At 40.1% G+C, this 27,284-nt stretch overlaps 1 protein-coding gene across 1 annotated transcript in view; it reads right to left on the bottom strand.

Moving 5' to 3' along the window:
* LOC127619503 (microtubule-actin cross-linking factor 1-like) overlaps positions 1–27,284 on the bottom strand; it is a 229,139-nt gene that overhangs the window by 38,263 nt on the left and 163,592 nt on the right. Inside the window, exons 48-54 of the mRNA XM_052092341.1 lie at positions 26,671–26,733; positions 24,849–25,087; positions 23,926–24,055; positions 23,109–23,308; positions 21,451–21,958; positions 19,645–20,639; positions 17,803–18,303 (exon numbers count right to left, since the gene is read on the bottom strand). Coding sequence (XP_051948301.1) covers positions 17,803–18,303; positions 19,645–20,639; positions 21,451–21,958; positions 23,109–23,308; positions 23,926–24,055; positions 24,849–25,087; positions 26,671–26,733 — 2,636 coding nt within the window. The remainder of the gene's footprint in view (positions 1–17,802; positions 18,304–19,644; positions 20,640–21,450; positions 21,959–23,108; positions 23,309–23,925; positions 24,056–24,848; positions 25,088–26,670; positions 26,734–27,284) is intronic.

The raw sequence follows: 27,284 nt of genomic DNA, 5'->3' as shown, positions 1-27,284 counted from the left end.
TGGACACCTCATACATTCAGTGCTCACGGCTTGCCATACGTAGAGGAAGGGGCAGAGTTACCTGGCTGTGACACTGGTCTGACAAAACAATTGTAAATAATTATGTGTAGCAACTAGTGAAACTTCAATGAGGACAACACCTTACAACTGTGAGTTGAATGCTGAGTGGCAACACATCACATGAGTTGAAGGGACATCTTCACTTCCAACAGCTGTTAAACAGCAAATACTTCCGTGTAAAAAGAAAACGTTAAGTGTTCCTTTGGGATGATACTACAGTTCGAAAATTCAAACACTACATGGCTGAGTGCATAGACTATTCTGTAAGTGTATAGTGCGTCAGATGTGACATCAGGCTTTTCTTCTGACGCCTCTTATTGCTCAGCCAGCTCTTATTTTGAGTACTACCAGGGGTTCTGGACTCTTTGTCCATTCATGATCAGGCTGTTGCAAAATATTCTGACTTTATCCTCCAAATTAGTCCCCAACAGAGAGCTGCTCTAAAAGATTACGAAGATCTTTCCTGAGGTCTGTGATTTACTCACTATACTTTGGGCATTGTGGGGGCGAGTCTGGCTCTGTGCTGATAGGACTGACATGTCCTTATCATCTATTTATATTTCCAACAACTTACAGTGTTTGCATGTTACAGGCAAAAGTGGCTCCCCTTACAGAGTCCAATGTTTATTTCTCACTTCCTTATCTCAACTGCAATGCTATCGGACTGCAGCGGGGAAGTATAGAAGGGGGATTTGAGTTGGGAGAGTGGGGCTGGAGATTTTGTGTGGGTTTGGCACTGCACCACAGCCACTCCTCAAATCAGTCAATTTGTTTTGGCCTTTTAATTCCTCTATCCCAACAGAGTTTAAAGATAATTTGTTAGCTGATCCTGCTTGGTCTGTCAGTTGCTATAATCCTCTGTAGCCAAATCCAGCATGACAGAGTCCTGCATCTGATTACATTTGATGGAACAGGGCTTTTGAGTGGTAGTGACCATGCAGAAAGACAGATTTGGGCCAGGCCGAGGGAGAAATGAGATGTGGATGACCAGCCAGGCTTGGCCACTGTAATGTAATAACAATCCAGAAAGCACAAGGACTAACAGGCAGTCTCTCGGCCACCCACCACAACCACTGTGAAATAGAGCAGACACTCACCTTGTCATGGCAGCCAGTGAGGCTGTCTCAAATCATGTCAAGAATTCTAAGATATATTTACAAAAATACATTCCTGTCCCTTTTTTGACTCTAAATCTCTTTCTAAAACATACACACAGAGTTCTCATAGACAAAGCAGTGCTCATCAGGCAGCAAAAGCAAACACATGCAAATGTGTGCACAAACACATTTACCTATAAACAAACCCACAAACGACCACTGGGGTTTGACTACTTTGGAGTGAGCATGCTTTTTGAACAAAAAATACTTATTTTCAGACCTTTGATAAGCAATGAAATGCACAAATAATACCAACACGCAAAACCTTCTGTGCTCTCAACAAATACAAATGTCTGCCTTTAAAGCTAACTGAAGCCATTTATAACATAAGTATACTTAGGTCAGACATTTCACTACATAATATTGTGCAAAATAACATTATAAAACTAGCACAGCATTTATAGCTTTGCCTTGTTAAACTAGGTAATTTCTCTAAAAAAACACTATATCAACCAAAATCCTTTGTGAGGTAAAAAGACCTTTAGAAAAACAACTGAGGTAAACAGTAATAGATTACAGAGTGAAATTTAGGAGGTGCATTTAGATTAATGACTTTTGTGTTGTCATTGGGCCTGCTGACAACCTAGAAACTGAGAAACCTTTCTTTGCACTGACCATTTTAAATATTAAGCTTAAGGGATAAGCATTACCTTTGTGTTCAATTCAAGGTCATGTTTAAGTGGTGAAATTTCTTCTTCAGAATACTTTTGTTGTTCACAGGTGGCCACACAGTCAATATCACATGATTCCACACCTTCCTGAGAGCTTGCCTCACTCTGGCGGTCATAAAAAAGTGCATGCAAAATGCCTGGCTCTAGTTGCTCATACTGATCTCTCTGTGGGTGTAAAGTGTTTGGTCCTGACCCATCCGAGTCCCATTCACTATCTCCAGTCATTGACTCAAGTACGAAGTCAGCACCTGAGTGGCTGTCTTCGGACTCAGAATCCAAATCGTGACAGTCCTCACAAGCAGAGCCCCCATCAGAAACAAGTCGCTCAGGGGCTGCCATGTAAACAAAACTATCAGAAGAGAGTAATGCCCCTTCCTCGGGCTCAGGGCAGCATTTTGGAAGTGGGCTTGGTGGGGTTGATTCCACTGATGGAGATGGAGGACATTCCTGAGAGTACTGGGGTGGCAGAGCCACAGCTAAATAAACAAAACTGTCTGTTGTAACAAATGCATCTGCATCTTTGCTGTGAAGTTCTACTGTTCTTGACTCATGATTAGTGGTCGAAATGGGCAAAGGGGAAGAGGCAGTAGATTCTATACTGACATCTGGCGAGTTTACCCGGGCATATGATATGTCTGATTTTGCCATACTTGTGGTTCCCTGATCCACCCTTGTTACATCCCACTCATGTGAAGACACTTCATCTTGAACAACAACTTCTTTGGAGACTGAAAGCTCTGCTTCTTTCTCTAGCCTTGAAGGTGCCCCCTCTTGGTCAAAGGTAATTTCCATAGTAAATTCAGTAGGCTCAAAAGAAACTGCATCCTCATGAGAGACAGTCTCATGGTCACTGTTCTCTACTTCCCTTTCTGCCTCATCTTCCAAGACAGAGCACTCAGGCGACTGATTAATGCTGTCCTCACACTTCACCCCTTCTAAATCATTCTTGAAGATGCCAAGATCCACATTATATTCAACATCTGCATACAAATGATCTGGGTGAAAAAGTCCATGCTGCAAGATACGAATATCAGATGTCTCATCTTGCTTCTTTACCTCCTCATTTTCTTGCTGCTCATGATCTAATGAAGCTCCGCTGCCTAAATCTGAATCACTCTCAGGTCGTACATACTCTGTCTGAATTGCATCTGATGGAATGGTTACATCTTGGTGTGACGTTTGAATGCCACTGTATTCAGAATCGAAAGCATCATGGCCAGCTGTGTATGAACTATAATAATCTTGATCATGATTATTATACTCACTATTACAATGAAGACATTTTTGTAATTGCTCTGGGCTTTGGTCAATATTTTCAATAGCAGAGCAGCTTTGCATAATTTCTATATCCTCTCCGGGTGCATTTTGATTGATCGGTGTTATACATGGCTCAGTCTGATTGGTATGCTGTTTATCATCTGTTTTATTTGTGAGTGCTGATGTCACAGTATTATCAATTTGCTCTTTAACATAACCTTCATCAACTTTATCATCTTCCACAATAGGCAGGTTGTCACAAATATCAAAATTTTCAGAGGGATGAAAAATGTCAGTCTGCTTAGAAACAGTTGAATCATCTGCTTCCTCTTCCAAACACTGTTTCTCCAGCTCAAGAAAGAGTTCATCTGAGCTTGCCTCAGAGCTGGGGCAGGGGGAAGCACTAGGGGCCTCAGAGCCTCCAAATCCAACAGGTGGTGTCAAAAGGGGCCACTGTCCAGAGGAACTAAGTTGTTGTGTCTCCCAGTCCTGTAACTGTGATTCCTCTCCCTCTACCTCCCAAGATATACCACTAGTTTCACTGCTCTCAAGTTTTAACACTGCCTGCCAGTTTCTCTCCTCAATTTCTAGTCTCTCCTTTTCGTCTCTCTTTTTTTCCTCTCTCTCTGTCTCATCCTCCTCCTCCTCCTCTAACTCCTCTAGGATTCTGCGTTCATCCTCCTCAAAGCGAAGTTCTGATGCTGTCTTGTCTCTTAGCACTCCAGTAGGAGGGGGCCAGCCCAACAAACCATCCTCACCACCCTCTTGACTGATACATGGGGACATCGGCAAACCCCCATAGTTAAATCCCTTGAAATTTTCTTGCAGAAAAGGTGATGGAGGATCCAACAGATACAGAGATTCCTCATCCAGATCACTGTCCTCACCAATAACAGGGGGCAGTGGGGGCAGGATAGGGAATTTGTGCAGTATTCTTCCGTGCCCCAGGGTTCTTTTACTACCCCGCATACTGCGGGGCCAGGTACGGGCTTTAGTGGGGGGACAAAATACTGGTTTTGGAGGTATTAGTGGAGCTGTGTCTTGGTCATGTTCAAACAATGGTGAGTCCCGTTCATTATCTGAGTTTCTAGCTGCATTGGTATCCCAGTTTTGTGGTTGTTCTTCTGAGGCACTTCTAATACCAATTGGGGCTGGAGTTGGTTTGTTCTGCTCACCTTTCCCTGTCGCAGCAGGTTGAGAAATACTATGATTAGGTTGTGGTGAACTATCAGAGACAGTCTGATTAAAAGTAGTAGACTCTGAGGGTGGTTGTCCTTTTGAGGGAGAGGGGAGAGCAGCAGTAGGCTTGTGGGTGTGCAGTTGTAGGGGATGTTTTTGCCTGAGTGGATGAGGGAAATGGGGGGGCATTGGGCTTATAGAGGGAGTGAATGATGGAGAGCTGGAGACAGGGGGGGTTTGAGGACCTCCTGGTGTGACAGGTGAGGGCGGGAAAGGTGCCAGAGGTGGTGATGATGTAGAAGGAATAGATGAGGCTAGTAAGGAGGGTAGAGGATGAAGAGGAGAAACTGGGATTCCAGCCCCAGAGAGACGCTTGTCTGCACTCTCTCCAGGTGAAAGCTCTAAACGTTCTGCAAACTCAGGGTAATTAGAGGGCATAAAAGCTTTCCAGGAGCGCCGATTTGGATTGTCCTTCTTATCAATGCCCTGGAGGCGCCTTTTGGTCACAACAGCTGCTCCAACAGCAGCTGAATTTGATGCAGGAATAACCACTCCAGAGCCAACTCCTCCGACAGGTGGCATGCTCTGTGGATCACCTGTGAGTTTCAGAGCATCAAATATAACTCTTTCATCTAGCCTTTTCATACCTGCATCTGCAGGACCTCCTCGTGCAACAAATACCCCACCTATGTCAGTGCCCAATGTCCCATTGCTGGAAAGTGTACTTCCCTCTCCACCCCCTGAGCCCAGAGTGCTGCGAGAGGGCTGGCTGAGTTTTGAGCCTTGATCAATCTGCTCATTGATGCGCATGGTGTCGTAAATTGAGCGCTGGGGTACATAGCAGTCCTCAATGTATGCCTCCTCATCGTCACCCTTCCCAAGGCACCTGGGGTTCTGCCGCAAGCAGTCCGGGCGGCTCAGAGGTTTTCCCATCCCAAACTACAGCGCCCTCAAGGGGCTGAGATGGGATGGTTACTAGTCCACAGTGACTAAGCCCGCTGTGACAATCAGTGAGCTGCTGAAACTATTTATTTACCTCACACATCAGTCCGATTTTAAAGACACACAGTCGTGTGTGTCACCAAATTCTCAGGATACAATTATGTGATTTGATGCTTAAGATCCAGGGTAAACATCCATAAGCAAGAAAAGTTAGGAGTCTTTTATTCAGAGGTAAATGGTGACATCTGCACTCACATGGCTGAAATACATTCAAATAGTCTCTGTTGAACAGATGAATCTTTGGAGCAACATATTATGAAAAATATACAAAAGAATGGCAAAAGTGCCACTATTTGAGTCAGATATCCAAAATCCAGGACAGGAGGATTACATCCATTGTGGACAATATTCCTTTTGTTTCTCTTCTGAACAGCCTGAGTCCTAACCCTCAAAACAAGAACCAAATCCAAAATCCTTAATGCCGCTTCTTTTTTACTCTATTTCCCGCTGCAATAACAGGAAAATCAAAGAGGGGCTTCAGCTACTTTTACCATGTCCGAGAACAGCATCCAAAGCAGTATGAGGCTCCTTTTAAGGTGAGAACTCCACACGCGGTTACATAAAACAGTTAGAAAAAGAAAAAGTAAAATGTTTCAGTCATGAGATTTTGTCTCTCATATCCCTTTTCTTCCAAGCACATAAATTCAAAAAGATAATTCCTTGGAAATATTGCCAAAAAATAACCCAGTTTGACAAAAGGATGGCTCTGAAAATGTACTCAATAAACGTACATTTTTTTTTTGTAATGGCATGTATTGTAAATCTCACTTCCGACAGTCCTACTAGTGTTCTTGTAGTGTATTATTTATTAATTTCTTCCTCATAATTTTTATTTCAATCCTATAATGAAGCATTAATAGAGCATGTCAGGAAGAGAAGCCATCTGCGCCTGAAATACAACATCCTCTTCTTTTATCCAGTCCTGTTCAGCAGCGGAGCACGAGGAAGTAAAATCAATGAAATTCAACACTCTTTGTGACATGGTTATTTCACACACACACACACACACACACACACACACACACACACACACACACACACACACACACACACACACACACGAAAAAACACTTTCACTTTTGCAATTCTTTCAGCCAGAGCTTGGGGGGCAATCCAAGGGTCTAAAAGGTGTCTATGTCCAGAATGGTTAAGGGAATAGAGATCCAGTGAATGTTAAAATCCGTTGCAGCCAGGGAGAAAGTAGAGAGACAAGGGACTATATCCAGAAGGCAGAGTCCCAGACAGAGATTCATTCCAAGCGCTGCCTTGCACTCCAGGCACTGTGTTTTCCAGACAATCCCCGGACACGCTCCCTCTGCTGTTATTTTCCCTTTTACGATATTCCAAACACAATGCTTTACGCAAGTTATTCTTTTCTCTGATGTCTTGAGGAGACTTTCTTTCTCATACACATTTTTTGGTGTCTGTTCTAAGGCTACTACACAGCTGAAATGGTTTGCAGCTGCTAAAAAAATCTCCCACTTTTCCTCTCTCGCTCACTCCCCCTTCTATCTCTCTCTCTCTCTCTCTCTCTCTCTCTCTCATACACACTCTCGCCTCTCTTTTTTTTCTCTTGCTCTTTCTCCCCTTTCTTTTTTTTTTCTTTCGCTCTCTCTCTCTCTCTCGCTCTCTCTGTGTGTTTTTGTTTGAATCCAGCCCTGTTTGTTCTGTTTCCTGCTATGGTATTAAAACACAGGAAGTGGTCCAATCATGCCAGTTTCCTCTTCCAAAAAAGCCCACGAGAACAGGCAATGGGAGTGAGCACAAGATAAAGTGAGTGGGAGGAGGGACCATGAAGTCAGTAGGAGTGACCAATCCGGGGATTTGACGTGTTTCTGCAGTATCACTGGATAACGGGAGCTGCTTATCGCATACTAAGCAATATACAAACCACCTTTGTAAACAAAACACATTTATATTGATGAAGATGGGCTACATGCTCTCAACTAAGGATTTCTTTTAGGATGTGTGCAGTCATCCAATGAGTCAACAGTGTGAGTGGTACAGATTTTTTAGTTTGTGAATGTTGTAATCCAAACCCGAATCAGAAGAGATAAATACTCCCATTTAAAAGACCGCAAATGCCAAGGCAAAAAATAAACTAGACAATTAACAACAAATACAACAAAAAAAACAACAATAAACAGAAAAAGATGACTAAAGTGGGAGTGGTCATGCTGAAAGAAGAGGGAGGGTGAGAGGGAAACAAGGAAATAATGGTTGCCTTTTTTCTACCTTCAAATACACTGCCATACGTGGAAGCGAAAATCCCCTACACACATTCCCTCTCACTGTTTTGCCCCCTCCCTCCCTTCTTTTACAGACATGCCCTCTGTAACTGTGCAAAACAATACAGGAGGACATACAAAAGTCTACCATATTCACACACCCCACTTGTGCATTCCCGTCTGCTACTCTTCTGTAACACAATCTTGTCAGGAGAGAGTGTGAGGGGGCTGGGGCCTCTGACAAGGGGCTTCAGAAAAACTGAACATAAAAGGAAAATGAATGAACTTTCCACCTAGAGGTGCCCACAGAAAGAACTTTTTCTATGTGCATGTTGTGTGTTGCGCAAAAGCTTGCTGTTTTATTGCACAGACCAAAACACTGTCTATACTTCCTTCAAAGTTTAAAAGCTTTGACAGACACTAGATCCTGAACACATGCCTTCCTATTCTTCGTAGCACTCAGTCCAAAATGCACACACTCACATCAAAGGGGGGAGGGGCTTTCTTCCTCAGTGATATAACTGCTGCTCTGAGCCACCACACTCCCTGCGGCCTGCATGTCAAGCAAGTTAAATACTCTGTCTTTCAGATAAACTCTCTTTCACCCTCTATGTCAGTTGGGTTGCAGCTGTCATGCCTGCTTCCAACACAAACCTCCCTACAGAAACAAAAGGGATTTGTTGTCCATTTTGATGGTGCTTGTGCTCTCTCCCTTGACCCACATCAAACTACTTCTAAGACCGTTATTACTCCGCTAATATGAAACGGAACACATGTGCATCCTTGATGCAACTGGAGGATACCAAATTCATTTGTATTCACTGTGTCAAAATAAAATAATGCTGTAAAAGAGGGTTTCTTAACCCTTTGACTCAAAAACGTCAATGACTTTTCAGGTGTTTGATTATTGGATGAGAATTTCGAAAATAATTTTATAGACATTGCTCACACAATAGGTAATTTATTACCGATGAAATATTTTAGAGCCAAGTATAAATTGAATATATATATATATATATATATATATATATATTCACTGTAGACCAAAGATTTTAATTTCCATGACTTTTCCAAAAGGAAAACAAACTATAGTAAAATTCCCTGTTATTTCCAAGTCAATTGTGAAAACGATGGTAAAATAAAGTTTTTTTTAATTTATTTTTTATTTTTTTTATCAAAAGCTACTCTGATCAGTGCACTTCCTGATACTAATTTAATTCATGACTGCTTGCCTGATGTATCCCCCACTTTCTTTTCCTCATTCTTTTAGTAACTGGTCCTTTGGCCAGTCACGCCTAGTTAAAGAGTCACAGTCCAGACTCAGACAGGAAGAGGGAGGGGTTCAAGCCCTAAAATCCCCAAAAGAGACTTAATGGTTAGAGCTGAACAGTGAAAAGTGCTGCTAGTGCTTTGTGTCTTGCTGCACTGAAAACCCTAAACAATAGACTGGAAGTTACTCAGCAAAACAAGCATGAGACAAGAGAACATTATTGACTTTAGAGGGCAATTTGTTTGCTTCAGCAGAGCACCTGTTGATATTGTTTTCCCTCTTTTTCTTTGTCCCGTTTTACTCTTGCGTACTCCCTTTCTCTCCCTCCCTTAAAGCACAAAAAGTGAAAAGTATTCAAAGCCTCATCTGTTTTGGTTCTTCATCAACCCCCCACTTAATCTTTCGATCCCTGTGGCACATTGGTTGCCTCTCACTGGTTTTGTCTATCTCGGCAGTAGATTTATAATTAACTACCAGGTTTCACCTGAACGACTCAATGTGTCCATTGTTCTCTTTCGCCACCACAGACACAAAGACACAAAGACACAAAGAGGAATACAAACACTCCTCCACAGACTGATTGAGGAGTCTGATCTTGGCACAAAATTAGAGCAATAAAATTGTTTTTGAATGCATGATTGAATGTTTTTACTATTGATTTGGCGTTAATTTTACTGTAGCAATAGTGTTATATAACTTAAACTATGTGTAAAAAAAAAATGCCTATGTTTGATATGGTAACCATTTTTTTTTTTTTTTACTTAATAGTTGATTTGAGATGAACATGTGGATTGGTGTGCTGTGAAGTTACATTTTCCCACAGCCATTCATTACATTGATTATTATCTTGGTAATTATTTTCAAACATCAATGGGGCAACACTGTTTTCATAAAGCCCCTATTTATTTCTGTTGATAAGTTGATCGAGACTAACTGGAAGGGAAAATGGGCTATTCTATGGAATGCCACAGTAATGCACAACAGCTGAAACAATATAAGGCAATGGGAACAGCTAGAGAGGGCATGACATAACACACACACACACACAAATGCCAGTGATATACAGCACAGGATCAAATTAGAAGTCTTCAGATTAGTCTAATCATGTTATCCTAATTTAATCAACCCCTTAGCGCAAAAACAAACCAAGAAAATGAGCATACTGACAATGTTAAATTCGAAGCAGTTTTACTCAAAGGTGGTATTTGCTACAAAGAATCTTTGCAGAAAAAGAATGAATTACACCAGCATTAGAGATTATGGATGCTGCAATTACATTTTGGCCACATGCACATTGGTTTTACGTTCACTTAAGACATAACTGACGGGGTTTACATTAATTACCAACAAAGACGCTCTTGGCTGCCAGTCAGCATATGTCAGCACTTTTTAGCATTATTCTAGTAGTCCTAATAAGTGATTAACATCAACAGCAACGAACATACTTTACATGCCATTGTTCTTAGAAATATCAATAAACATTACAAAAATTGCCTACAATTAATTCTTACAAGGAAATTAAACTCACAAAAACAAGAATATTTACACACAAGAATTCCCATGCAAGAATTCATTCACCAACCTGAGCACTACCAAATGATGATTTCACAATTATAAAAGATATTTAATTAAACTGGTTATGACTTTATTCCACAAAGGATTTTACATTCTCTATAGAGTGAACATCTATTTAGAATATTCCTGTACATGTGATAACGGATCAATTAAAACATGCTCATTCTTTTACCGCTATTCTCTTCTGAAAATACTAGAAAGGTTCACTCTTGAAATTTATTCCACTGCACTTTGCCAATTCTGCACATGTAATTTAACTAAATACTGTAATTATCATTGATGTCCTCCTCATTATAGTAAAGTGTGCACACAATAGGCCTCGAGCATATCATAAACATTTCTGATAGACTTATGGAGCTTTCACCCATTTGAAAATGTATTTATGCAAATTTATTTTCAAGTTCAAAATGTCTCCTCACTGCAAATGCATGCTTGACATCTCGTATCTCCAGAATAATGTTGTTATACATGCACAGATATAACCGAATATTCAGCTTCAATGGATTTTGATGTCAGAAATACGACGAAAATCGGAAATGAGTGTTTAGATGAAGATCAGATATCCATATCTCAGATATTTTTACACATCCGCGTTCACAAAGCAGAATTCATCATAGTTAAATAAACTTGAATGGCAGTGAATGGGGGATAACAGCAAATTTTGTTTTTTCTGACCCGTTTGCTCCAACAGCAAAAGAAAAATTATTGCACTTTCACAGCATTGCAAAAGAAGATAAATATATAGAGCGATGGATTAACAGCAGTAAGAAGAGAGAAACAGGCCACATTTTCTGTCGCACCCTCAGCAGCTGTTTTAGAAGCCTCATCGCAGCTATGGTAACTGATTTTATTTTTACTTATTCCAGGGTAAAATTGGAAATATAAAAAAGTTTGCTACATTTACGTTGTTAAAGAAGATGGAAACGCGTTAAATCAGGTCTGTGAAAAGGGTCCATTGGTTGACAGAGTAAATGCGTCCAGAAAGTCACCACAAAATATACTTAAACACAAACAGCAGTCTGGCTAACACAGACATATCCTAATCAGAATGCAGAGTGCAAGTCATCAAACTAGTCTCAATTAAAAATTAGAATAGGATTTAAGATTCATGCAGGTTTAAGTATACATCATTATATTACAACACAGAGCTGTTTTGTGAATCTCATAACATTTTTAAATAATAATACATACAAAAATTATATATATATACACTTTGCATTTAAAAAAGCCTATTTTTCAAAATTGTACCAAAACAATATTTTGCAATAAAATAATATCAAACAATAATAACATTTAGTAATATTATAATTATTTAAGAACATTTGTAAAGAACAATTATAAGCACACAGTACATTGAGGAAGTATTTGTTGTAACTTTGTTGGAATTTGTTGTGACTAATTTATGCTTTTGTCATAAAAAAACATAATAAGAATGAGATATTTTTCACATTACAGTAATGAGAATTGGGAGAAAATTTTGCTTAATTCTTGTGCAATGAAATGTTTCAAAAAATCCAAGACTTAATTTTCTTAACAATTAATTTACAACGTATATAAAAAATATTTTTTAGCAAAAACAGATGACCCAGACCTTCCTTCATGAGATTCACCCAGTTAATTTTCTTTATTGCAAGAACCATTAACATGATAAAATTATAAAAGCATTCTTCAGGGGAAATTGGTTTTAAACTACTTCATGTGACTGGGAGGCCACAGAACTGAGAGTTAGGGGGGAAACCCCTAAGGCAGGGATCTTCAACTTATTTCTTGCGGGGGCCAGATTATCTGAAATTCAATTTTCTTTATAAAAAATAAAATAAATAAATAAATAAAAAAAAGAGATAAAATGCCTATTCTTCCAAGTATCATCTTATTCAGTAAAGAAAATTAGTCCTGCAAATCTTGTGAATTTGCACACAATAGCCAGAGGCAGATGTTTGTGCAGATAATCATTGGCAAAAGAAGAAGAGTTGATGCTGTTCGTGATTGAGAGGGCACAGAACCAAACAGAACCAAATATAATCAGGATATTTGCAGGTTCGGTTTCACGTATCACCGTTTTTACGAGCATTACAGACCCTGAACTGATGAGACACGCCTGTTTGTCACTTCAAGAATAGTGAATAAAAGCAAACTTGAACATTGAACGTTTGATGTGCTGACAACATTTCTGCTGTGATCTTTTCTTTTTTTACATCTGTATATTTGACCGCACTCCACACAACTAGGCAATTTATATAAGTACTTTTTATTTATACAGCACCTTTCAAGAACAGACGTCACAAAGTGCATCACAATAAAATACTAAAAAACAAATAAGAAACAGAGTAACAGACATTAAATTCAGACAACCTGATAAAAACTTGAAAAAAGACAAACAAAAACAGTCCCAAAAAAGTCTAAACAAGTGGGTCTTTAGCTGCTTTTTAAAAGTGTCAGCAGTGTCCACATATCTTAACTCCAATGGGAGAGAGTTCCAAAGTTTAGGAGCTACAACCTCAAAAGCACATTCTCCTTTTGTCTTGAGCCCAGAGCGAGGAACAACCAGCCATTTGATTGAAAAAGACGTGATCAAATGCTCACCTAAACAGTGCGATCCATGTTTAGGAAAGCAGTGTAACTAAACTATAGCCAGAAAGGTTTAAACACGTGCTCTGGTCTGGACAACTGATTATGGCTGAATGCTGTTGCACGTGCCAATGAGCACAAGTCTTTCTAGTAAGTCAGTTCACTGTCGGCCATCTTTGGAACTCTCCTAGGAGACTATTTCAAGTTAAGACAGTGCACCTCCTATTTACTTGATGGGGGGACACTGAAAACTCAAAAACGGTTGGCCAAGATTCCAATCAAAGAACATATTTCAAATCAGCAGTAAAATTGGTCAACGCTAGTATCATAAATTGTGCTTCTTTACCTCAGATTACCCTAAAAACTTAATTTTCCAAGCTTGTATAGCTAATGCGCATGCACATTTTCGAGATGATTGACAGGTGATGTCTGTATCTAAAAGGTTATTGGCTCTTTTACCTGTAAGGCAGGACTTCCTTTCTACATCCGTTGACCGTTGGGCGCTAGAGCTTCTTGGTTTGGTGTTTCAATTTCTCCCCTTCATTTTAATAGAAGTGGCCCGCCTCTGCTAAATAGCCTCTGGTTAAACTCACCGTTGATTGCTGAGGCTCACGCCTACGAAAGCTGAGTTTTGCACGAAGAGTGTCTGATATTTCAGATGGTGAGGCAATTTGATCAAAAATCAGTCGGAGAGCCAAACAAAGATGACTGAGCCCTGCCCTAAGGTTTGGGTGGGGGTAGGGCAGGTTGTGACATAGTCTCTCTTTTTATTATTGTGCAGGGAAAAACTGCGATTAGAAACTGTAATTGCAAAATTGCAAAATAGTAAAGGGAGTAAAGATATAAGCGGCGAGAGTGAAGACATCACTGACAGTGCGATGTGATTTAAAAGCCATTCGGTCAACCAAACAGCCCTGCAAAGGAATTCCAAATTGGATGAGGGGCCCTCGTTTGTATCCTCTTCGTCTCACCCTGCTGACTCAGGGCTCAGCTGCTCTTGGATAGGGCAACAAGGGAACATAGGGGATGAGAATTTTAGGGAGAGGGGCAACCACACCCTGCTTATGTGTATGTGTGTGAGTGTGTTTGCGGGATCCAGGGTGGGGAGACAGCTGGGATGCCGGACACTCCAAATGGACTGGAATTAGAAACATTCTCACACATGGACCTTTGGGCACACTCCCACTACATACAAACACACCTTGAATGTCTATACATCACCCTTTAGCACCCGTCAACCTACGGTTAGAAATGTGAATATGTTTAGACGGGAAACACTCAGAAACTTTAAAACATCAGATACATTTCACATTAATGTTTGAATCAAGGCTGGATGATACAGCTAAAAAAAAAGGCTTCCATTAACATTTTTAAGTGATGCAAAATTTTTATATTTATAGATTCACTGAAACTGACAATTTGAAGTAATTCATGGAAATTACACAAACTTACCAATTCAAATGCCATTTTTGCTACTGAGGTTTAAAAGTAAACTCTCTAAAAAGACTCTCATAAAATATCTCATTCTTGTGAGTTGCAGGACAAGGAAGGATCACAAAACTAGTCCTGACACTTAATGGAAACGTAATGGCCAAATAGAAATTAAATCAGTGCATTAAAATCATTGCAATAGTCACAATGTATATCATATGTTATATTACCAGCAAAATAAATCTGAATACATTGCAATATTCAATATATTGCATAGACATACTTTGAATGGTCGCTTCCCGGCCTGGGATCCACGACGTCTCAATAAGCTCATTGTTGAAAAGCTAAACAATGAGACTGACAAATCTGACACCTACTCTTAATACCCCATGCCCCCCAGCTGCCCCAATGGAGCTTACACAACAGACAAATCTCTCAGACACACACAGAATCACCCTCCCACTTTCCCCCCTATGAGCAATGACATCATTTTGGATTTGGTGTCTTTGAAATGGAGTCTGGCTGGCGAAAATGATCTCACAGCAGACGAACAACCTGTGGCCAAATTTACATTCAAATATTTCACTACTAAGTGTTATGCAAAGGCAGAAAATGAAAGTGAGAGAAATCATACATGATGAATGAGGATGGAAAAATGGTCAAGCACTGGCAGTCAAGTTCATAGAATTTTTCCCTAACATATTGTATTCCTCTCTCTCGCTCTCTCTCTCCCTCTCTCTCTCTCTCCCTCCCTCCCCTTTCTAATGAATGAGATCCCATTCCACAGCTCCCTAAAAATAACCCCTAGACTTCATAAACATGAACTCTGTCTGAATGTCTTATACATTGTGCTGCCTAAAGCTCAGTGATTGAACTGTATTGATCAAATACCCACATGAGCTTTACTTCAGCCCATTTTGGAATCACCCATTTTTTATTCTTCTAGGCCCTATTCTACCCTCTATTCACGCAAAGACAATAGTTCCTTCACTGTCCCTCTCTCTCCCTGCCTCTCTGTGCTCTGAAACACGACTATTCAACCTGCTTTCATTTAGCACCAATGAAAAAATGAGAGAAAGAAATAAAAAACAGAAGCAGAGATGACGAGTGATGGCGTGTATTCAGTGGACCATCTGAAATAGCTGAAAGACTTTATTGGACAGCTAGGTCTTAAACAGTGATATGAAATGAGGTAGGCGTGAAGCTATATGAAAAGCTAGTGGGAAGACAGCGAGAAGAAAAATACTCAAAAATAGAAAAAGTGTGAGGAAAAGGAAAAAAAAAAAAATCTCTGTTTAGTCAGAACCTTAGAACCATTTCTTATTATTTAGCATTCCTGAATTAGCTTTATGGTTCTTGGAAGATTACAAAAAGTTCTTGATGCTACATTATAGGTTCTTTAAATTAGTTCTCCAGTGACATCAACGAAACTTATAACGGATCCCATCAGTAGAGCCCCTATGGTTCCCGCGTTGCAGAAAACACTGATGGAACCGCAGAATCAATTCATAAAAACAGAATTACAAAAAAAATCTTTGGGATGAAATTAATGTTTAAATGCAAAATTAATTAAATTAAAATCGTGATATGTCCAAGTGTGATGATTAAACCACAAAATGCTGAGATTGAATTAAACAAACAGCCTAAATGGTCCACATGAGCTTCAAGAGTAAGTGAATGTGAGACACCACTGCTTATACACTAATTGCATCAACTTCACGTGTGCCCTGTGTGTATTAATGACAAAGAGCAGAGCTCTTTATTCACTGTGAAGCGCGTAGCATATGCACACTATACATTTATTAGGTTTAGGATCTATGCCTTTTTCACGCATTGATAATCTGAAGATTTTCCCAATGATTGTCACTGTATATCTGTTTTTCACACACACACACACACACACACACACACACACACACACACACACACACACACACACACACACACACACACACACACACACACACACACACACACACACACACTTTTGTATGTGCTGTTAGACAAGACAAAATCTTGTGGCTGTGACATGTCTCTAATGTCTGTTCACACATTAGAGACATGTTACATCCACAAGATTTTGAGGACACTTTAAATGATATACCCAAATTCAAGACTCAAACTAAATTTCTAAATGTTGATGCTTTTTAAAATGTACAAAAGTTATAATGTCCTCACTGGGCTACCTCAATACCACTAACATCATTTTAAACAAGTCATACTGTTGTTGCTGAGCAATCAAACATGGCTGAGGAAGCAATGATTCAGACTCAGCAAGGTATATTTTGTACAGAAGCATTGATTCACTTGCTCCTGGAGGTCTCACATGCCCACCACATCCGTCATGTCCTCATCTACACTTCCTTCCCACTACCACCTACACTTCTTCACTCTCTCCTTTCTTTTACCACCCCCAAGAGGCATGAGTAACAGAGATATGGACATTTCATCAGACAGCAAGGAGGAAGGAAAGTGAACTCTGGCATCCCACTCTAAGGAGTAAGCACTAATGTTTCTCTCCTTCCCTCACCACATCAAATGAAGCATAACAGGAGGAGAACAGCAAGAACATGTTGAGAAATGAGATTTATCAAGGGGGAGAGCTTATTCCCAGCAGTTATACAAATATTAAACTTATTTTACGTGTGTTTCTCTCATAAAACTTTCTCTGGAGGCAGGAGCTCAAAGAGTAAATGTGCTTAAATTCAAATAGCGTTGGAGGTTTTTACAAGTTAAATTTAATGTAGATATGACCACCTGAGAGAAAATGGCTCTATATGACAACTTATTCTCCAGACAAATATTAGCTTGATGTCATTTACACAATTAGGACATGCTCATTGGTCAAAATAATTTACTGCCTCTGGAAAATGCCAACATTTGCCAATGTATTTAAAGGTGTAGGATTAGTCCAGGGGCCGTCAACCTTATTGACATGAAGTGCCATTTTTAATATTTCTTGTTTATCACTGTGCTGACCACCCCCCCTTTGCAGATGAGCTGGTTTGAGTATTTCTGTAACTGCTGATCTCATGGGACTTTCACGCATGACAGTCTCTAGAATTTACTCTGAATGGTGCCCAAAACAGATCTGGAATGGTGTCCAGATCTGTGAATGGAAATGTCTTGTTGATAAGAGAGGTCAACAGAGAATGGCCAGACTGTTTCAAACTGACAAAGTCTACAGTAACTCAAATAAACGCTCTGTACAATTGTGGTGAGAAGAATGTAATCTCAGAATGCTATTCTGAGATGCAAGTTGGTACTGTTTTGGTGGCACAAGTGGGACCTACACAATATCAGGCAGGTGGTTGTAATGTTGTGGATGATCGGTGTAGAACAGTAGCTTAAAAGTTACACAATTTACAAAAAAAAAAAAAAGAAATGGGCATATCTTTACCTACCTTAAATTCCTGAAGCTGCTGTTTGATGACCTCAATCTCTGTGCCCACAACAGCCTGTGTGTTCAGCACCTCTTCTGCCCGTCCCAATAACCCCTGCAACTCCGCTAGCTGGGCATAGAATTCCTTCACACGCTCCTCTGCTGCTTCTATGAGTGCCAGACGGTTCTGGCCTCGCTCCGCTAGCTTGCCTGCCTGTCTGCTCAGGGCCTCAGTCTCCCTCCTTAGGGCCAGAAGATCTGGAGAGCTTCCCTCTCTACGCAGCATAGTAGTGCATTCTCCACCATGACCCTCCAGCTCAGCACGTAGGGCATTGAGTCGGTTCTGGAAACCTCTGACAGCCTCAGCCTGTGAGGCCAAGGAGTCTGCGTCTCGCCCAACGGGGCTAAGACTGTCCAGCTCATCGTCCAAATCAGCCAGGCGAGAGAAAACATCCCGGACATGTGACTGGACCTCTCCCACGCCCTGTAGACGGGACTCCAGGGATGAGCAGCATTGCTCAGTCTGTGGGAGAAAAAGAGGGTATATATGGTTAAGCGCAAGTAGGTGAGTGCAGTTTAATATTTTATATGAGATTATATTTTATAATTTTGCAGTGTGGGTGATTAGAGAATAATGACATGCACAATTTTTTCAATGTCATATTTCCTCCAAAAAATGTAAACACTGTTGCTATGTGGTGCCATCAAAACATTGCTCTGTTTGTTTGGGCATCCTGATTAGCCCAACATTGGCACAACCTATGCCATAAGTTTGGGACAGGACTATCCGTTTTCTCAGTCAATGGAAGACTGGAGGAGTTCCCCTGGGAAACTGCTTGAATAAAGTCATTTTTGGTGACGCATGTAGCACAGAGATTACACAATTCACATTAAAACTTTAAGGGTTAGTTCACCCAAAACATTTACATTTTCTCATAATTTAATCACCTTCATGCAATCTAAGATGTGTATGACTTTTTTTTCATCTGCAAAACACAAAGGAAGATTTTTAGAAGAATATTTAAGCTCTGTAGATCCATACAATGGAAGGGAATGGTGATGAGGACTTTAAAACTCCAAAAAGGAAATAAAGTCAGCATAAACATAATCCATCAGACTCCAGTGGTTTAATCAATGTCTTCTGAAGTGATTCAGTTGGTTTTGGTTGAAAACAGACCAAAATATAACTCCTTTTTCACGGCATATCTTGACAACAGCCTCATTGGCGATCATGATTTTAAGTTCGATTCCACTTCTTGCAGCTCCATTTCACACTCTGCGTATGCATCAAGCACTAGGAAGTCCAATCGACCTTGAAATCATGATCGCATAAATCAAAGAATAATGTCAAGATGTCCAGTGCAAAAGGAGTTATATTTTGGTTTCTTCTCACCCAAAACCAACTGGCTTAAGTAATCCAATGGAGTCTTATGGATTACTTTTATGTCGACTTATCTCCTTTTTGGAACTTTTGTAGTTCTGTTCACCATTCACTTGCATTGTGAGGACCTACAGAGCTGAGATCTTGTACTAAAAATCTTCATTTGTGTTCAGCAGAAAAAAGAAAGTCTTACACATCTGGTATAGAATGAGGGTGAGTAAATGATGAGAGAATGTTTATTTTTGGGTGACCGGTCCCTTTAAAAGGACAAAAACTATCATTACAAAATCTGGCTGAGATATTTACAAATGTGCAAGCTAAATCTGGACCAACAGCCAGTATAAGATTCTGTCTAATTTCAGCAAACACATTTAGTACTTGAGCACCGACATAAAATGCAGATCAGGTTACATATAGCATCCCTTCAACCGCCTCGGTCCTGACAACTTCCAAAGGCTACTGATCATGTGCAGATTCTCTCACCTTCTCAGTGACTTCTTCAAAATCCCTTTCCGTGTCACAAGCTTGCTGTAATAGCATCTGGCTGCCATCTTCACTGGCCCCAGAGATCTCTGGTGCATCCTGCAGAAGCCCCTGAGCCAAATTACACAGGTACAACACCTGTGGCTGCAGAGAGTTTAACATCTCCTGCTGGTTACGAAGACGCTCCAGGCTTTTATTGCTACAAGCCTGAGGTCCAAGTGCCTCCTGAACTTCTATCTGATGTCTGGCTGCCTCAAGTCTTCTCTCCACAGCCTGCCTGCCATCTTCAAACTCTTTCAGTCTGCTTCCCAACTCGTCCAGTTGGGCCATGCGACCCTGTAGTCCCTCTGAGAGTCCGTCTATCCTACGGTTAAGCTGAGCTTTCTCATCTCTCACTTCCTCCTCGCCAGTGCAGCCCTGCTCTAAAAGCTGATCTGCCGCAGTGTTCAAAGAATCCAAGAGGGGGCGACGGCGATCCAAGTCCAGGCTCAATTGTCTAGCCTTTTGTAGGGCCTCACCTAAGGCAGCAGGATCAAATGATGGGTGGATCTCTGATTCCTTCTCCTCACATTCAGTAACCCAGGGTACTAGTTCGTCACGATGTTGTCGGTACAGCTCTGCACGGCACAGTGTCTCTTTGATTCGACAATGTTTTTCTGTTGTTTGTTGGTTCAGGCCATCCCAGTGTTGCCGTAGGTTGTTGAGTCGTGTCTGTAGGGCTAATCGCTCATCTCCAGCAGGAAGGGATGCCAGGAGAGATGCCCCCTCTGCCTGGATGAGTTCATAGGATCCACGCTGCTGTGCAATAGCTCGCTGGAAGTCCTCTTGTTGGGCGAGAAGGGTCTTCAGAGTGTCTGGTTGGCAGGGGAGGGGTTCAGAAATACCAGATGTACGATTCCCAACCTGTCCATCCAACCAGCCATGAAGCTCGTCAAACATCTGCTGGAACTGTTGAGTGCTGGACAGGGCAGCCTGCAGCTGAGACAAGCCATCAGCTGAAAGACAGTGGTGATGGGGCATGGTTATATACACATATGCTAATATTAAGGCGTGAAAGAAATATATAAAGCAAAGACAACTGAAAAAAATAAATGCAACAATATGTGCCATTAGTTTTTTTGTTAAAATTCTAATATCCCACAATAATATTTACAGGCAACTATAAGTAAGCCATTTGAGGATTAATTTCTTGGAAAATTGTAAACTATGACAACGTTTACATGCACTCAAGAAAACGGTTTATTCCAGAGTTTTGTAGAAAGCAGCATTCTTAAACGTCATGGTATCAAGAATGCCAGTTTCCTTGTGCCATTAAAGGGATTAAAGAGAAAGCAATTTAACACATCTAGGTTTCTCCAGGAGCACGCGGCTTACACAAGTGTCATGGGGAAATTACGTTGCTGTGGAAAAAGTTGCTTACTGACCAATCCGCATGTATACATGAGTAAAGAGTATGCTTCTTATTCATTGCATGTAAAACGGAACACTACTTTTTCACAATAAACCTTTTCTGGTGTTCATGTAAACATAGTCACTGTGGCTTAAAGGCACTTTCAAAACATTGCTCTGAGTGTCCCGAACAGCCAGACAAAGCAACATTGACAAACATTGGCAGATGGTGGGAGTGTTCGGAAAACCTAACTTTATTTTTATAATTTTGATTGGTGATGCTGGTGGCACAGAAATTACACAATTCAAATTAAACTTGAGGGGGCATGTAAAACAATTGTTTGAGACCCCTAATCTACAGAATGGAAAATTATATGAAGTTTTAGGCATCATTAAATGGCAAAGAATGTTACTCACCAGCCCTTTCTTCTAGACTCTTGAGGGGGCCACTAACACTCTCCAGTCTCTTGTACAACTCATCTCTCAGATACGGTTCGGCCACAATTGTGCTGAGCTCAGAACAAAGCTGCTCAGCCTGGGCCAGCTGACCCTGTCTCTGTTCCAGCTCAGCTCGGATCTCCCCCGTTTCCTGGAGCCTGCGGCGTAGCGCCTCAGGCTGGGCACTTAGAGAGGCCTGCGCATCCAGTCTCTCGCCTAGATCAGCCACACTCTGAGACAGCTCCCTGAGGAGGGACAGATAACGCTCACTGGTTCCCTGTGCCTGGTCAATCTGCTTGGAGCGGCCCGTGAGGCGAAAGGTGAGGTCTTCCCACTGTCTTGAAATGTCTGCCAGCTCCTGCCGGACCTCTTCTAAGTCCTGCCCATCTCCAGTAGTCTCGTCTTGACCCAGGGACAGGATTCCCTCTGCTGCCCGAGTCAGCTGGTCATACTGGGGTTTTCGCGTCTCAAACTCACGAAGCATGAACTAATAGGGATAAAGAAATTGGGTGATAAGTTTTGGGTAGAAAATTACTAGTTTAAATTGATGTTTAAAGGAATAATCCAGGTTAACTTCAGCTCTCAATTAAACAGAAATATTTGAAATATAAATGCACAGAACAGTATTTACAGAAGGGTTACTTTTTTAGTCTTTTGTGTTCAATGGAAAAAAGAAAGCCATATAGGTTTTTAAAAGAGTAAATCATTTTGAACTATTCTTAAATCCCCTAAAAGGACCGATGGCTGTAAAATATTAATAACTACAGACTTGACCAACACAAAATAGGTATCGTTTTAAAGCTTAGAAGCTGTACTTTACAATGCATGTAGGCATTATAACCAACTACTGAAGAAGTGCTTTAAAATTTGCAGACAAATCAGAAGTGTTCCAATTTTATAATTTATTAATTACGCAATGGATATTTTATTGTAATCGGTAAAACATCAAACTGATGTGTCATATGTCATTGGAAAGCTATCAAAGAGTAAAATACAACCAGCCTATTTACTCACAGACAATAAATATAGCAAGTAATAGCATACAAAAGTATATGTCTTTGACATACATGTTACATGTAAACAAGTGTTGCTTACATGCTGCATTTAGAGGAGGTGATTATATTTAAATAGAGTCCACACACATAGTAATAATGCATAGATCATTAGATAATGTGCAGCATCATGGAACGCTAAACCAATCATATAAGCATTCAGATCACTGCAACCAGAGGTGGAGGTCATCCAAATATAGGCAGAGAGATATTTTTGGACACTAGCATAAACTATTTTTGTATTGCAATAACAAAAATTTTTTTGTCAACAAAAATTATTACTCAGTTACAGGTGACATGATTGGGAACAAAACAAGTATATTTTTGGCTAGTTTTTATTATTATTCAGAAGTTTATGTCTCAGAATGTATCAATCTCTATCATTAAAATATTGAAATGTTTTCTTTAAAACTACACCAAACATTTGACCCTCCTTGTTTTTTTTGTCCAGTTATAAGCCTTTAATTATAGGTATGCCACAGAAACAACCTCAGAGTATGTAAAGTTGTTAAAACATACTTTTGAGCTGAAATTATTTTTCAATTTGAAAATTATTTTCTGTGCTAATCCGGTTACCCAGTTTACCTGCACTTGCTGTTTCTGTGTGTTGAGCATGTTGGGATCGATACTCAGTGGGCCCAGTACACTCATCATCAGTTCCTTCTCTTTGAGCCACGGCCCTAGTTGACTGACTGCTGATGCAAAACTACCCAGCCTATCAGCACATGCCTCCAATTCAGTCTGCCTTTGTGCTGCAGTTTGATGAGCCTTCTTCCACCGTAAGTCTAGGAGAGTAAGCAATGGGTGAATTTAAAAGAAAAAAAAAATCCAGAACCAGCTTGATGCTTCTTGAAACCACGGTAAAATGACTGCTACAGAAACCATGACAACGCTAAAATTCTAGGGTAACGTAAGTGACTGATTTTAAGCCTGACTCATACTAAACATAGCAAGAAGCATAATGATAATAGACACAAAGCAATCTTGTTTGGAAAACTTATTTCCTGGCAACATACAGAGACAGACTTTTAAAAAGAGCATGTTTGTGCACTGGAAGTGGCTTATAGTAAAGGCCAGTCATGGATGCCTGACATCTGGATACTGTTAAAATGAAGCACTCTGAAGTGGTGCTTTCATAAGTTTGTTAGCAGAAGTGTAGGACATTTCATATGAAAGAAACAAGGAAAGAGTTCTTATAGGAGCTTTAGTTTCAGAATTCCATCCATGATCAATAAATGAATATTAATGCACTATCCTGAGTATGTCGTCACAAAGTTACAAACCTATTGCTGTGAATCAATTGAATGGAAATTCTCATTTACATTTAATGAAAATATTTATGTGGGGACACCACCACATTTTAAAACACTATTAGATCTTTAATCTGTCTTTGTTTACTGACCTATGTCTTCAAGCTGACGTTTCCATATCTCAGTTTCAGGAGAGTCTGGGTTTTCTGTTATTAACTGCTTCAGAATTTTCTTCACGTCCTCCACTTTCCCAGAATGCTCGGCCAGCTCGGAGAGTAAAGCCTGGACAAAGAAAGCGGTGACTGACCATGTAAGCACACAGAATGATGGCTACACTCAGGCCAAAGAAATTTAAGTGCATTATCCACACTTGTTTCCTAGGTTTTCAACTGCAGTAGCTCCAAAAAATATTTGGACACTAAAGTCACGCTTACAATGTATGAATTTCATTGCATTAGACAAAAAATATCAAACAAAGTGGCATTTGCAAGAACCAACTTTCTTAGCCATTTTTGGAAGTACTTTTAACCATTTGGTCCCAAGGTAATTTTTAATGGATTTATGAAGCCAGTTCCTCTAAATTTCACACAGGTGCAATATCAGAGTAACATAGTTAGTTTATCTTTTTTTTTTACAATGTTCCAAAAAGTTTGACAACCAGAAAATGTTCAAATACATTTAGTCTTAGACCATGTCCACACTGGTTTCATTTAAAAATACATTGATTTTGCTACATTTACGGCTCTCTTTCACACTGGAACAGCATTTTTGAAAACACTCCAGTATTGAATACTTTAGGAAGTAATGTTAATAAATTGGAAATGGATTAGTGTGGACATAGCCTTAATTATGTTTTGCTTGAAAAGTGTGTGCTACTGCTTCAAAATAATTTCACTTGGTGTGATATTTTGTTATATAATGGAAAGACATTTACATTTTTAAGCATGGCTTAAGTCCAAATGATTTTGGGGGGCACTGTGCCATTACATACTTCACTTCATCCATGCAAGTACTGTATGTTAAAGTATTAAAATCTTTCATCATGACAAAAAAAAATAAAAAATCGAATAGTTACCTTAGTCTCTTCGGCTTGTGCACGCACCACCTCAGGCCGGGAGGGTGAGGCAGTCTGCCCTTGTGCCAGGCTCTGTTCACGGGGGCCCAGCCACTGGGTGAGTGCTTCAGTGCCCTGCCTGGCCTTCTGTCGCAGGTCGAGTGAGGCCTCTTGTCTGCTCTTCCTTTCCCTCAGGTCACTGCCCAGGTGCTCATACTTGTTATTCACATCTGCCACTACCACCTGGATCTCTGTCAAATCTGAGTGTAAAAGAAGAGAAATTTTGTACAGTCAGGCCAAATAGTTGTAAAACTACATCATGTTTGGGCTAATCTGCTTTCAGATAATGTGATAAGGCTGACAGTTCAAAGAAAAGTTCACCCAAAAATGTAATTCTGTCATCAATTACTCACCCTCATAATGTTATAAGCTTGTATGACTTTCTTCCAGGGAACACAATAGGAGATGTTAGGCAGTATGTTAGTATCAGTCACCATTAGCTTTTATTCCATCATTATTCACAAGGCGTCTGTCACTCAACCTAACATCTCCTGTTTTGCTCCATAGAAAAGAAAGTCAGAGGTTTGGAACAACACAAGGTTGAGTAATAATTACAGAATTTCATTTTTGGGTTAACTATTCCTTTAAGGATTTCAAATGATTCTAAATGATTGGACACACTGGCCATATGCACAGAGACAGTTGACATCAATCTGCACAAACTCTGAAAGCAAACAACAGAACAGTACAAAAAGCAATACAGTGTAAAATGGGGAGAGTGAGTGAGTAAGTGAACGAGTGATTGAAAGTGAGAAAAAGAGGCTGAGACAGAGGAAGAGAGATATGGGAGTAGTTACCATGTGAGGATAAAAAGCAAGTGAAAGTTGTTTAGCAGTTTTATGTAGAATTCCGTATGTGTCCACTGGTACAGAGCAAGTAAAGCCGAGCAGGCATGTTCAATTAATTTTCTATGGGAGCCGAGTGATGGTAGATTGTGGGATTGACAGCAGAGTGGAGCAGTCCTGAGAGCATCAGAAACTTGAGAAATGCTCAATTGTATGTAAATAAGAGGCAAAAATGCTGGGCGGCAACCAATCGTTGAGGTGAAGGCAGTGACTTCAGCCATAGACATTTAAACAAATCCGCATATAATTCAGTGCTCATCTCACACTGTTACACATTTTTATTTTTTAATTATTTCAAATGCAGTTTTAACACTTTCATTATGGCCAAGTTAAAAGCACGATATATTTACACTGTACTATATACTTTGGAAATAAAGTTAAATAAAGTTTGTTCACCAAAAAAAAAAAAAAAATTTAAAAAGCTTGTCCTTTCCAAACCCATATCTTTCATCCATGAACCACAAAGGAGATGTTAGGCAGAATGTCAGGAACTGACAGCCTCAGTCACCATTCACTTGCATTGTATGGAAAAAAAATGTATTTAAGTGAATGGTGACTGAGGCTAACATTCCACCAAACATATAATTTTGTCTTCCATGTAAGGAAGATAGTCAAGAAAGATGGGTTTGAAACAACATGATGGTGAGAATGATGATTTTAATTTTTTGCTCTGCTATTCCTTTTTTTTAAATCTTTATAAAATGTTCTAAAGTGCGCTCATGTACATATGATGACTTTATTGTCAGTGTATTGAAAGTAATCATAGAATACACTCACTGTAATTTTTGCAGACACACCCCTAAAGCGGCAGACCACTTGCATTTTGTGCAGTGTTGAGCAAATTTCTTCCACATCAGTGGAAACAGTGTAATAAAGAAAAGCCTCCAGAGATGTGGATGCTGCAAAGCTCATTTGCTTAAGATGTAGAGGAAGCTCACCTTTACAAGTGTGAATGCCATTAACACTGTTGGGGCTGGAAGCATCACTGAGCTGGGAAACACCTGGGAGAAATAGACACTGCCACAATAAGTCACAGGCATGCTTGAGCAGTATACGAATACACAAGCAGCAAGACAGACTCAACACAGAGGGTTTAGAACACAGAGATACATACATACATACACATAAATAAACATAATAAGCTCAAATCAGTAGTGTGGGGGTGGACACCAAACATAACACCCACTTTTTGCTTATTGAACATTTAATTAAAAAACCGTGGGCATTATTTCCTCCCTTTGCTGCTATAACAACATCCATTTTTCTGGGAAGGATTTTCACAAGATGAAAATGGCTCCAGGGATTTGCTCCTATTCAGACACAAGAGCATCACTTCGCTTAGGCACTGAAGTTGGGTGATAGGGCCTGGCTCGCAGTCATTGTTTCAATTCATTCTAAAGGTATTCAGTGGGTTCAGGTCAGGACTTTTTGCAGATCAGTCAAGTTCGTCCACACCAGACTCAGTAAAACATTTCTATATGGATCTTGCCTTGTGCATACAGACATTGTCATTCTGGAAAAGAAAATTGCTCTCCCCAATCTGCTGCCACAA

Source organism: Xyrauchen texanus, chromosome 26, assembly GCF_025860055.1.
Source record: "Xyrauchen texanus isolate HMW12.3.18 chromosome 26, RBS_HiC_50CHRs, whole genome shotgun sequence".
Classification (NCBI taxonomy): Eukaryota; Metazoa; Chordata; class Actinopteri; order Cypriniformes; family Catostomidae; genus Xyrauchen; species Xyrauchen texanus.
Note: the sequence above shows the minus strand (reverse complement) of the source record. Positions and strands in the feature narration are given on the sequence as shown.